Source organism: Coregonus clupeaformis, chromosome 13, assembly GCF_020615455.1.
Source record: "Coregonus clupeaformis isolate EN_2021a chromosome 13, ASM2061545v1, whole genome shotgun sequence".
Taxonomy (NCBI): domain Eukaryota; kingdom Metazoa; phylum Chordata; class Actinopteri; order Salmoniformes; family Salmonidae; genus Coregonus; species Coregonus clupeaformis.
The window spans coordinates 6,236,152-6,250,322 of record NC_059204.1 but is presented as its reverse complement, the minus strand read 5'-3'; the positions used below and the strand labels follow the sequence as shown (position 1 = coordinate 6,250,322).

General features: G+C 48.3%; 1 protein-coding gene and 1 pseudogene across 1 annotated transcript; both read right to left on the bottom strand.

The window, feature by feature from the left end:
• Nucleotides 1–2,027: 2,027 nt before the first annotated feature.
• On the bottom strand, nucleotides 2,028–4,807 carry LOC123492235 (olfactory receptor 145-like). Its single transcript, XM_045224604.1, is given in 8 exon segments — nucleotides 2,028–2,283; nucleotides 2,743–2,940; nucleotides 3,346–3,462; nucleotides 3,929–4,041; nucleotides 4,043–4,087; nucleotides 4,089–4,152; nucleotides 4,302–4,354; nucleotides 4,629–4,807. Coding segments are annotated over 8 exon segments (993 nt in total). The 5' UTR covers nucleotides 4,776–4,807.
• Nucleotides 3,587–3,713, bottom strand: LOC123492248 (annotated as a pseudogene).
• Nucleotides 4,808–14,171: the final 9,364 nt, after the last annotated feature.

The following is a 14,171-nucleotide window of genomic DNA, read 5'->3' as shown; positions in this document are numbered from 1 at the left end:
AAGAACACTTGGCACCTGGGCCGTTTATGGAGTGGCCACTTGCCGATGTGTTTGATAGTGATCACTCCAGTCTGCCTGTTTTGGGCAAAACGAGAATTGAGACGATGGGTGCTTTCATCCCAACTGCCACTTGTCAATATTCCAAAATTGTAAACCCCTTCGCGAGCATCTTTGGTCCCTCCGCTAGACTGTTCAGTAATATGATTCCCGATGAAACACTGATGCCAGACTGACACACTCTGGTAATAGATCGTGAGAAAGTTGTAAAACTAAACGGCACCGAAGGACACACTTCGCCACTCACCAGTGACTTGATAAGCTGATTTAGCTAACGTGGCTTGCTACTTGTACTAGCTAGCGTTATTGACAAACACAGAGATGGAACTTAGCTAGCTAGTGATTTTGGGGACTGATAAACAGTTTGTAGCAGCTTGTGCTTTATTTACGATAGTTTGACAGCTTGCTGATGATGTAGATGTAAACATGTTCAATACGATAAAGCGAACATGACACACCCACATCAAATCCTCCAGACTCAAATCTCGTTCTTCTTAACGAGCAGAAAAACAGAAGCTCTTTAAACACATATAGACATAATGTACATATTTTACAAAAACATTTTTCTCATACCACTTCACTTAATTAAGTGAAGCAACAATACACTCATTCACTGTAGCTACACCAGTGGACGGCTCATAATAACGTCTGGAATGGAGTCAATGGAAACCACGTCTTTGATGTGTTTGATGCCATTCCATTGACTCCACTAGCTACACATAGCATTCTTCCAAACAAAAAACAAACAAAAAGTCAAGTAGAGATAGCAACCGAGATAGCAAAAGAGAGATATCAATAAACTCGACACTTCAAGTACTTCTAAATCAGTGGAGGCTCCTCAGAGGAGGAAGGGGATGACCATCCTCCTTTTTAGATAAAACTTCACGTTCCAAATAATTGATTAAAACACACTGTTTTGCAATGAATGTCTACAGCAGCTCTCTGTAGGGTAGCACCATGGTGTAGCCGGAAGACAGCTAGTTTCCGTCCACCTCTGGGTACATTGACTTCAATACCAAACCTAGATGTATGCTATGTTAGCTAGCTGGCAGTGGCTATCCAACACTGGAACTCTTCCAAGTCAAGGTAAGGCTTTTGGTTTTATTAATTTATTGCCACCGGGGGCCCACTGGTGTAACTGCTAAACTGCCTGCTGACTGTACACTGTACTGCATGATTGTAGCAGGTTCACTAACGGGTTAGATCTAGTAGCTATCTTGACTATAACGTTAGCTAATATGGTGACAACGATGTAGGCTGTGTGTGCTCGAATTCTACAACGAGCAAAGTGATCATGCTGTTTGTATGTGGCTGCTATGAAAGTGAACTGTGTTTGCGTGTGATTAGGGTGTATTCATTCCGCCGATTCTGTTGAAAAACATTTCTTAAACGGAAGCAAACGGAACGAAACGGGATAAACATACCTGAATTTGTCCAATAGAAACTCTCGTTGCAACTGTTGGACTAATGATTACACCCTAGATCAGCTAGATGCAGGCAAGAGTGTGCAAGGAGGTATTGAATGTGTCACTGTCGGTCACCTTGATTACTCAAAATGTTCTCTCAACCACTGATTACTCAAAATGTTCTCTCGACCTGTGCACCTGCGTTGTAAACTTTCATTCGTAGGCTAGGTTGTAGCAACCTCATGATGGGTATAGGAAATATTTGAGTATCATGTAGTAGCCTAAACCTATTGATGTTACATTGATCTGGGTAAATGGAATATGAATGACAGTCATCCTGTACGCTGTAATAGAAATAAGGCCATGTTCATAAATAAATAATCATCCTCCCTCATCTTAAACAGCATGGACCGCCACTGTTCTAAATATAAGAATATCTAAATATACATTAAATAAATACATTAAATCATGATGTCACACTGATATTTGTTATTTCTTAATGGCTATAAAGGCTTATAGACATAATATAAATATTTTATTTTGAAGAAAAATAATTCAAGTACTTCATGTTAATTTCACCGGCGCCACAGCTCTCTGGGCCCCTCTTCTGAGCAGCTTCTTGGCCGATACCTTAAACTCCTCCGTCTTCAGAACGTATATGATGGGATTGAGCATGGGTGGCAGTACCGAGGTCAGGGAGAGGTTGATGATCCGGACGTTGGTTGGTATGAAGGATTGGAGGAGGTATGTTAAAATAACAGGCAAGTAGAATATGGCCACCAGAATTAGGTGTGAGCTGCATGTCTTAATGGCTCTGAGTCTGAGAGGGGGAGAGAGAGAGAGAGAGAGAGAGAGAGAGAGAGAGAGAGGAGAGAGAGGTGGAGAGGGAGAGAGTGAGAGAATGTGTACCAGTACAGTATTACATTTACAGTCATTTAGCAGACGCTCTTATAGGAGCAATTAGGGTTAAGTGCCTTGCTCAAGGGCACATCGACAGATTTTTCACCTAGTCGGCTCGGGGATTAGAACCAGCGACCTTTCGGTTACTGGCACAACGCTCTTACCCACTAAGCTACCTGCCGCCCGTATGTGATCATCTATCCAGTAAGTTTAATTGTATTCTCAATATTTCCCAGTATTTATCGCTCTAACAAGTCCATCCCTCTAACAACATATTTCTGAGACCTCACACCAATCAGTATATAGGCCGTTCTGGCTTGGACAAGGCTACTTAATGTCTTGACTTGACTTACTGATACCAATCAGGATTACTTCTCACCTGTCCTGGGGCAATGTGATGGTGAACAGGGCGTGTGTGATACAGATGTAGGATGATATGATGAAGACCATGGGGAGATAGAGGGCTATACAGGGATTGATATACGCCATCATCAGGTTAGGTAACACATCAGAACAGGGGGCTGCCAGATAGAACAGGGGACCATGGTCACAGAAGTAGCTGTTGATCACCAGAGACCTACAATACAATACATTATACAGATATTAGAGCGAACAACAGAAATGTGTCTTCTGCTCATGTTTTCTCCAGGGTTACAAACCCGTGACCTTTCGGCTACAGGTTCACCTCCTTATCTGTTGGAATTAGTCTCACATTCAAGAGGAACTGAGTAAATTTTTTTTTTTTTACAGCACTGAGTCAAAGACATCATTTAAACTTAACCTTTACAACAACCTGACAGATGACAACAACAACATCACATTCTTATTTTTATCTCCTTTATTTGATTGGTCTACTGTGAAGTGTTTTGCAATTTTAAATTCACTTGAACTAAAGTTTGATTTGATTTATCAGATTAAGCTATATTCACAGAAGCTATGCTTTGCTGTAGAGTCATTGCACTACAACATGGTACATACTAACCTACAGAAAGAGAGGCGGGTGATGAGGCCCACAGAGATCAACACCATCAACACAGCAAACGTCCAGGCAGCCCCAGTCAGCCGGAGCATGGACCTGTGAGTCACCATCATGTGGTACCTGGAAAGAACACTAGAATGGAACTTTGAGGGTTGATGACATAGCCCCTCTAGTAATTTAACAGGATCTCTGTGGGAAATAATAATATGTTCAACTTTATCGTGTTATTATCCTCAATGGTTTTATAATTATTCAGTCGAGATTCCCACATTTGGGGAACTTGCAGGAGTCAGCACGGCCCGAGTGCAATGGCCAAGCCTCACCCTGGGTAAACCTCTGTGATGAAGGTGGCTCCGCTGCCAGGTAACTATATCCTTCTATATATTTTAAATACAGTGTATCCATATGGATACATATGGTGTGTTAAAACATATTTTTTATTTAATACATTTACAAAATAGTTTTGAATAAATTGTCAAATAAATCAAATCATTCAATTAAAAATACTTTATTTATCCCATAAGGGTCACATAATGTAGGCTTTTGAATTTTAATTTAGTTAATGATTTGATTTATTATCTGAGACCTGAGTGGGCAGCAGATGGCCACCAGCCTGTCATAGGAGAGGATGGTGAGGTTGAAGGACTGCATGGTGAGGAAGAGGAAGATGAAGAAGAGGCTAGTGAGGCACTGGTTGTAGGGAGATGAGCTGTCTGCTGAACAGGAACATATCCAGCAGCTTGGGGGACCAGGGCCGTGCTCTCACACACGTCTGTGAAGGCCAGGTTGAACACAGCAATGTACTTGGGGCTGTAAGGTAAGATCATAACATAAATATCTAACAATATTAATATAAATGTCATGTAAAGGAGATTGGGGAGTAGGACGTGTTCCCACACATGTCTATAAAGGAAGTATTATACTGTAGTATGTTAAAGAGATAAAAGAGGTCTGATTACCTGTGGAGACTACGGTCCACGTAGATGCCAGTCATGACGAAGGCGTTGCTCACCTAGACCCAATCACACACACAGACACACACACACAGCAGAAATGAACCAAAATGGAAATACAGGTACATGCATTAGGCCAGTGACTATGGGTTGTGCTACGGGCCCCAACATAGTTCAGCTGAAATGTATATTAGGTTTTCTTAAGTTTTACTCCTATAGGAAAGTGAACAACTTTCGAATGTATCAACTGGACCAACTAGCTGATGCTAGCCGCACGTAACACCCTGGACCAGAGCTAGTTAGTAACACCCTGGACCAGAGCTATGGACTAACCAGAGAGATGATGTATACAAAACAGAGGAAGACGTAGTAGTACTTCATGTGGGGGATGGCTATGAAACCACTGATGAAGAAGTAAGGGGGTCGGATGATGGTGTTGATGTTCTCTGTCTGGTTAACGTCAGAGGTCAGGGAGCTCATCCTGACTGGTGGTGGTAACGGTTCCCTCTGGCTGGTAGTAATCTGGGGAAATACATTATCAATTAATACATTATTATAAAAATAAAGACATTCATAACTGTGTATTAATTCCCCTGTTGACACAAGCATCATTGAAGCATCGTTAGTGCAAAGAGAATTATCCAAGTTAATCAAAAACGACATTAAAAATAATTAAATATAAATAAAATAAATGCATTTTATATTTAAATTGTTTTTTTACTTTATTAAATGTTACCACATTCGATACCAGCTGCTAAAAAAGGGTTAAACCACTCACTTCAGACATCAAACTAAATACCAGAATGTCAACAACTCCATCAACACCGTCAACTACTAAAGCCACTGTTTATCATGTAACGGATGTAAAGTTGAACCCACCTCCTCAGGTGATATGGTGGACCTGACAGCCCACGTCTACTGTGAGTACCTGGGCAGAGACAACAGGCTTATATACTCCAACATCTCTACCTGCTGGCCATTAGTGGAGCCAATAGAGTTACATCAGTGATTCCCAATCCTGGTCCCGGGACCCAAAGGGATGCACATTTTAGTTATTGCAACAACACACTTGACTCAGCTAATCAACTCATCATCAAGCCTTTGATTAGATGAATCAGGGCAAAAAACAAAATGTTGTTGACACTTTGGGAAACACTGAAACACTGAATGACATGTATAATACGGTATAATAATAGGATCTCTATGGTGAAGTCATCATGGAGGGGTGGGCTGACATAAAGGTGTCCATGTCCAGATTTAGGATCTTAATTGGATCACCTCATCCACATAATAATTCACATTTCCTTTTGCTGCAGGATAATTTTCATGCTGTAGGAGACTGGTTTAAATTAAGATCCTACAGCTGTAGTAGCATTTCTCCACCACTAGGATGGAGACTTTCTCTCCCACAGGGATGGACACACCTGGGCCAAACACTTTGGGCCAAAACACTCACCTGAATAACACAGGGAAGTGATGTGTTTAGAATTATGTCATTGTTTGGTATATGGAATCATCAAGACAACTCATATCCCCCATTCTCATCGACTGGGCTGTAGTGGAACAGGTTGAGAGCTTCAAGTTCCTTGGTGCCCACATCACCAACGAACTATCATGGTCCAAACACACCAAGACAGTCGTGAAGAGGGCACGACAAAGCCTATTCCCCCTCAGGAGACTGAAAAGATTTGGCATGGGTCCTCAGATCCTCAAAAAGTTATACAGCTGCACCATCGAGAGTATCCTGACTGGTTGCATCACCGCCTGGTATGTCAACTGCTCGGCCTCCGACCGCAAGGCACTACAGAGGGTAGTGTGTACGGCCCAGTACATCACTGGGGCCAAGCTTCCCTGCCATCCAGGACCTCATACCAGGCGGTGTCAGAGGAAGGCCCTCAAAATTGTCAAAGACTCCAGTCACCCTAGTCATAGACTGTTCTCTCTGCTACCGCATGGCAAGCGGCACCGAGCGCCAAGTCTATGTCCAAAAGGCTTCTCAACAGCTTCTACCCCCAAGCCATAAGACTCCTGAACAGCTAATCATGGCTACCCGGACTATTTGCACTGCCCCACCCCACCCCACCCCATCTTTTTACGCTGCTGCTACTCTGTTAATTATTTATGCATAGTCACTTTCACTCTACCCACATGTACATATTACCTCAACTACCTCAACTAGCCGGTGCCCCCGGCACATTAACTCTGCACCGGTACCCCCTGTGTATAGCTGTCACGCCCTGGCCTTGAGAGGCCTGTTGTTTTTATAATATAATAATAATAATATGCCATTTAGCAGATGCTTTTATCCAAATATACTTACAGTCATGCGTGCTTACATATTATTATTTTTTTGTGTATGGGTGGTCCCGGGGATCGAATCCACTACCTTGGCGTTACAAGCGCCATGCTCTACCAGCTGATTGGGGATCATCCTTAAGTAGCCCATTGCCTGCTGTGCATTGTGGGATGTTGTTCCTGTCAGGCTGGGTGTGTATAGCCCTTTGGACTTCACGTTACGTTGTTGTCTTGTTGTATGTTTATTTGAGTTAATAAACATGTACGCTTTTCACGCTGCACCTTGGTCCGACCCGTCTCTCAACGTCCTGACAGAAGATCCCACCAAACGAAGACCAAGCCGTGTGGCCAGGAGGAACAAACACCCCGGACACAGCGGGAGGCTAAGTTGGTAGATTTTTACATTTTAGTCATTTACCAGACGCTCTTATCCAGAGCGACTTACAGTTAGTGAGTGCATACGTAATTTTTTTATTTAGATTTTTTTCATACTGGCCCTCCGTGGGAATCGAACCCACAACCCTGGCGTTGCAAACGCCATGCCTACCAACTGAGCTACATCCCCTGCCGGCCATTCCCTCCCCTACCCTGGTCGACACTGGGCCAATTGTGCGCTGCTCCATGGGTCTCCCGGTCATGGCCGGCTACGACAGAGCCTGGATTCGAACCAGGATTTCTAGTGGCACAGCTAGCACTGCGATGCAGTGCCTAGACCACTGCGCCACTCGGGAGGTGATGTCCTCCTCGGTTGGGGGTAAATCACGAGGAGGAGGCTGTCCGTTACGTTAGGGCAATGAAGGAGAAAGCCCGGGTAGGAGAGGATCAACGGGCGACATCAACGGGTGCCGGCCGAAGAGGAAGCCCGAGAAGCAGCCCCAAGATAATTTTTTTGGGGGCTCACGGGGTGGACGAAGAGGCAGCAGGAGGCCGGGAAAGGGGCTGACTAGTGAGGAGGAGGCCGCTATTTTCGAGGTCCTCCAAGACCTGCAGATCGAGAGTCAGAGAGGAGGCCACCACGTTACGGGGCTGTTAGATCAGAGGGAGCAGGAGTTATCCGTTCAGAGGGAGGTGCTACATCAGGCTCAAAGTGAGAAGGAAGTAGTGGAGGCAAGGAGAGAGGAGCTGGTCAGGCAACAGAAGGAACGTGTGTTCATAGAAGAACCTAGGTATGCGGAGATATGCACTGTGTCGCCAGTGCGCGTTCACAGCCCAGTGCTTCCTGTGCCAGCGCCCCGCACGTGTCGTACAAAAAGTGGGCATCCAGCCAGGACGGTTTGTGCCGTCTCAACGCTCCTGGTCTCCAGTGCGCCCTTCACGGTCCAGTATATCATGCGCCAGTCCTACGCACTGTGTCGCCAGTGCGCGTTCACAGCCCAGTGCGTCCTATGCCAGCGCCCGCACGTGTCGTACAAAAGTGGGCATTCAGCCAGGACGGGTTGTGCCAGCTGTACAATCCAGACCTCCAGTACGCCTCCACGGTCCAGTATATCCTGTTCCGGTTCTACGCACTGTGTCACCAGTGCTCCTCACAAGCCAGTGGTGCGTGTATCCAGTCCGGCACGGCCCGTGCCTGCTCCTCGCACCACACCAGTGGTGCGTGTCCCCAGTCCGGCCCGGCCTGTTCCTGCTCCTCGCACCAGACCAGTGGTGTGTGTCCCCAGTCCAGCCCGGCCTGTTCCACCGGTGCCTGATCCAGCTCCGGTCAGCGGCTCCATTCCGGAGTCAGAGCATTCCGCTCCACCGGCGTCCAGTCCAGCTCGGTCATCGGCTCCACTCCGAGCCAGAGAAGTCCGCTCCACCGGTGCCTAGTCCAGCTCCGGTCAGCGGTTCCACTCGAGCCAGAGCATTCCGCTCCACCGGGTTCCAGTCCAGCTCCGGTCAGCAGCTCCACTCCGGGAGCCAGAGAGTCCGCTCCACCGGTGCCCAGTCCAGCCCCCGGTCAGCTGCTCCACTCAGGAGCCAGAGCAATCCGGCTCCACCGGTGCCTGATCCAGCTCCGGTCAGCGGCTCCATTCCGGAGTCAGAGTATTCCGCTCCACCGGGGTCCTGTTCAGCTCCGGTCAGCGGCTCCACTCCAGACGGAGACGTCAGCCCCCTCTCCAGGGTCGGGGCCTCCCACACCAGGGTCCAGACAGGGCTTGGCGCATCGTGGGGGATTGCCGATCCAGGCCCAGACGTCAGCCCTCTCCAGGGTCGGGCCTCCCACACCAGGGTCCAGACAGGGCTTGATGCATCGTGGGGGAATTGCCGATCCATGCCCAGACGTCAGCCCCTCTCCAGGTTCGGGGTCTCCCACACCAGGGTCCAGACAGGGCTTGGTTCATCGCGGGAGGTTTGCCGATCCAGGCCCAGACGTCAGCCCCTCTCCAGATTCGGGGTCTCCCACACCAGGGTCCAGACATGGCTTGGTGCATCGTGGGAGGAAGGGAGAGGGGGAAGCATCGCGCCGAGGTCCAGACTAGACCAGGGGCGCAACGGGGAGGCAGAGAGGAAGAGGTCGTCACGCCCGGAGCCGGATCCGCCTCCGAGGTTGAAAGCCCACCCGGACCCTCCCCTAATGAGTCAGGTTGGTGCGGCCGGAGTACGCACCTTTGGGGGGTACTGTCACACCCTGGCCTTGAGAGGCCTGTTGTCTTTAGTTGGTTTGGTCAGGCGTGAGTTTCTATGTTATATATTCTATGTTTATGTTCTAGTTAGTCTATTTCTATGTTGCAGTGCTAGGTTTGGCGGGTGTGATTCCCAATCGTTGTCTCTGATTGGGGATCATCCTTAAGTAGCCCATTGCCTGCTGTGCATTGTGGGATGTTGTTCCTGTTAGGCTGGTATGTGTATAGCCCTTTGGACTTCACGTTACGTTGTTGTCTTGTTGTATGTTTATTTGAGTTAATAAACATGTACGCTTTTCACGCTGCACCTTGGTCCGACCGTCTCTCAACGTTCGTGACAATAGCCTCCCTACTGTTATTTTATTTTACTTCTGCTCTTTTCTTCTCAACACTTTTTTGTTGTTTTTATATTTTACTTTTTATTAAAAAATAAATGCATTGTTGGTTAAGGGCTGTAAGTAAGCATTTCCACAGTAATGTCTACACCTGTTGTATTTGGCGCATGTGGCAAATAACATTTGATTTGATTGAATAATAATACACTGCTCAAAAAAATTAAAGGAACACTTAAACAACACAATGTAACTCCAAGTCAATCACACTTCTGTGAAATCAAACTGTCCACTTAGGGAAGCAACACTGATTGACAATACATTTCACATGCCGTTGTGCAAATGGAATAGACAACAGGTGGAAATTATAGGCAATTAGCAAGACACCCCCAATAAAGAAGTGGTTCTGCAGGTGGTGACCACAGACCACTTCTCAGTTCCTATGCTTCCTGGCTGATGTTTTGGTCACTTTTGAATGCTGGCGGTGCTTTCACTCTAGTGGTAGCATGAGACGGAGTCTACAACCCACACAAGTGGCTCAGGTAGTGCAGCTCGTCCAGGATGGCACATCAATGAGAGCTGTGGCAAGAAGGTTTGCTGTGTCTGTCAGCGTAGTGTCCAGAGCATGGAGGTGCTACCAGGAGACAGGCCAGTACATCAGGAAACGTGGAGGAGGCCGTAGGAGGGCAACAACCCAGCAGCAGGACCGCTACCTCCCGCCTTTGTGCAAGGAGGAGCAGGAAGAGCACTGCCAGAGCCCTGCAAAATGACCTCCAGCAGGCCACAAATGTGCATGTGTCTGCTCAAACGGTCAGAAACAGACTCCATGAGGGTGGTAGGAGGGCCCGACGTTCACAGGTGGGGTTGTGCTTACAGCCCAACACCGTGCAGGACGTTTGGCATTTGCCAGAGAACACTAAGATTGGCAAATTCGCCACTGGCGCCCTGTGCTCTTCACAGATGAAAGCAGGTTCACACTGGAGCACATTTGACAGACGTGACAGAGTCTGGAGACGCCGTGAGAACGTTCTGCTGCCTGCAACATCCTCCAGCATGACCGGTTTGGCGGTGGGTCAGTCATGGTGTGGGGGTGGCATTTCTTTTGGGGGGCCGCGACAGCCCTCCATGTGCTCGGCCAAGGTAGCCTGACTGCCATTAGGTACCGAGATGAGATCCTCAGACCCCTTGTGAGACCATATGCTGGTGCGGTTGGCCCTGGGTTCCTCCTAATGCAAGACAATGCTAGACCTCATGTGGCTGGAGTGTGTCAGCAGTTCCTGCAAGAGGAAGGCATTGAAGCTATGGACCGCCCGTTCCCCAGACCTGAATCCAATTGAGCACATCTGGGACATCATGTCTCGCTCCATCCACCAATGCCACGTTGCACCACAGACTGTCCAGGAGTTGGCGGATGCTTTAGTCCAGGTCTGGGAGGAGAACCCTCAGGAGACCATCCGCCACCTCATCAGGAGCATGCCCAGGCGTTGTAGGGAGGTCATACAGGCACGTGGAGGCCACACACACTACTGAGCCTCATTTTGACTTGTTTTAAGGACATTACATCAAAGTTGGATCAGCCTGTAGTGTGGTTTTCCACTTTAATTTTGAGGGTGACTCCAAATCCAGACCTCCATGGGTTGATACATTTGATTTCCATTGATAATTTTTGTGTGATTTTGTTGTCAGCACATTCAACTATGTAAAGAAAAAAGTATTTAATAAGATTGTTTCATTCATTCAGATCTAGGATGTGTTGTTTAAGTGTTCCCTTTATTTTTTTGAGCAGTGTAGTAATAATAATAATTCATTTGCATTTCTCACACCCAAGGTGCAAAACGTTTGTTAAAAAAATACATAAATAATGAAAGCAATCCAAACACAGAGAACATAGGACACAGAGAACAAACAAAGCTATATACAGGTGTCGTCAGATCAGGAGGACATGAGACCTGAATTAATAGAGGTCCTTTTCTGAACAGCTGTCACGCCCTGGCTCTGGGGACTCTTAAATGTTAAGCCAGGGTGTGGAGTTTCTATGTTTTATTTTCTATGTTTAGTTCTAGATCGTTTAGATCTATGTTGGCCAGTTGGTTCCCAATCAGAGGCAGCTGTAGCTCGTTGTCTCTGATTGGGGACCATACTTAGGCAGCCTGTTTGGTACTAGTCGGGGTGGGATCTTGTTCCGGAAAGGTTTGTGTTGTTAACCTCAGGACTTCACGTATCGCTCGCTTTTGTTGTTTTGTTCGTATGTTGTGTACTAAATAAAATGTACGCTTATCACGCTGCGCCTTGGTTCCACGAGTCATCAGTCAACGTCAGTCAGAAGATCCCACCAAAAGAGGACTAAAGCAGCGTGTCCAGGAACAGACAGCCTGGACCTGGGAGGAGATCCTGGACGGGAGGGGATCCTGGACTTGTGAGGAGATTCAGGCCGGAATGGATCACCGTCCTTGGGAGGAGACGTGGAGGCGTATAGAGAGGAGCAGCGGCAACGCAGAGGGTACGGCCTAGGAGGAAGCCCGAGAGACAGCCCCAATAATTTTTTTGGGGGGGCTAAAAGGGGGTTGGCGGAGCCTAGGGTTAGAGCAGAGCCAACTCCCCGTACTCAGGCTAGGAAGCGTGTGACTGGGCAGGCTCCGTGTTATGCGGAGCCACGGCACTATGCCGCGAGTGTTCCGGCACAGTCTTGTACGCCCTGTGCTAGCACCACGCACGTGTTGTGCAAAGATGGGCATTCAAACAGGACGGCGTGTGCGGCTCAACGCTCGTGGTCTCCAGTACGCCTCCTCGGTCCCGTATATCCTGCGCCAGTGCCACGTGCTGTAGCGCCAGTACGAGAGTGCACAGCCCGGAAGTAGGCATTCAGCCAGGACGGGTTGTGTCAGCTCTTCGCTCCAGGCCTCCAGTCCGCTCCACAGTCCGGCCCGGCCCGCTCGGCTCCCGCACAAGCCAGTGGTGCGTGATTCCCAGTCCAGCCCGGCCTGTTCCTGCTCCCCGCACCAGCCAGTGGTGCGTGTTCCCAGCCCGGTCCGGCCTGTTCCTGTCCCTCGCGCCAAGCCAGTGGTGCGCGGCCGCCAGCCCGGGTCCGGCCTGTTCCTGCCCCTCACACCAAGCCAGTGGTGACGCGCCAGCCCGGTACGGCCTGTTCCTGCCCCTCGCACCAAGCCAGTGGTGCGTGCCGCCAGCCAGGTCAGACCTGTTCCTGCCCCTCGCACCCAAGCCAGTGGTGGTGTCGCCAGCCCGGTCTGGCCTGTTCCTGCTCCTCGCACCAGGCCAGTGGTGGCGTCGCCAGCCCGGTCCGCCTGTTCCTGCCCCTCGCACCAAGCCAGTGGTGCGCGTCGCAGAGCAATCCACTCCACCAGGTTCCGGTCCAACTCCAGTCAGCGGATCCACTCCGGAGCCAGAACAACCGCTCCACCGGTGCCCAGTCCAGCTCCGGCCAGCGGCCTCCGAGGCGGAATGCCCACCCGGCCCCACCTGTTGTGTTTGTGTGGCGAGGTCGCAGTCCGCGCTTGGGGGGACTGTCACGCCTGGCTCTGGGGACTCTTAAATGTTGAGCCAGGGTGTGGAGTTTCTATGTTTTATTTTCTATGTTTAGTTCTAGATCGTTTAGATCTATGTTAACCAGGGTGGTTCCCAATCAGAGGCAGCTGTAGCTCGTTGTCTCTGATTGGGGACAATACTTAGGCAGCCTGTTTGGCACTAGTCGGGTGGGATCTTGTTCCGTAAAGTTTGTGTTGTTAACCTCAGGACTTCACGTATAGTTCGTTTTGTTGTTTTGTTCGTGTGTTGTGTACTAAATAAAATGTACGCTTATCATGCTGCGCCTTGGTTCCACGAGTCATCAGTCAACGTTCGTGACAACAGCACAGTCTTGAGCTGGGCCATTAAGACATTCTCTTTGGCGACTACTAAGAATTTTAAAGTCTCCTGCTTTGGGTTGGATATGTCAATGTGTAGTTCTACAAATGCATAATCTACTGTATGATCAGAATTACTGTTTTACCTCAATTAGCCATGAAATCCCTAGTTAGAAAGCAACTGTTTTTCTGGAAGTTGTGTTGCGCATTTCCCCCACATTTTCCCTACATGCTGAGTTAATAGTCCCTTAACCTTTGGCTGGCGGAGACTTGAATCACCCCAGAGAACACTGCTACTCCAGCTGCTCTGTCTTCATCAGACTATGTGTTCTCTCATAATCCTAGAGCATCTGGTCGTCGCGGTGGTGGCACAGAACTACTCATTTCTCCTAAGTGGAGATTTACTATTTTCTCCCTCTCTCACCTGTCCATCTCTCATTTGAAATTGTTGTCATCTATTGCCCACCAGGTACCCTTAGATAGTTCCTCAATGATCTGGACACCTTGATAAGATCATTTTCATGGCTCACCGCTCTAGTATTTGGAGACTTCAACCTCCCGATATCTGCCTTCGATTCATTTCTTTCCAACTCACTCTTTCCCCTCCTTGCCTCTTTCGACCTCACCCTTCCAGTCACCTCCAACTCACAAAGGCAGGCATTACGCTTGACCTCATCTTTACTAGAGGCTGTTCTCCTACTAATCTCACTGCAACCCCTCCAGGTCTCTGATCACTACTTTGTTGCCTTTTCGTCTCCCTTCCTTCAACCCAAACCACTCAGC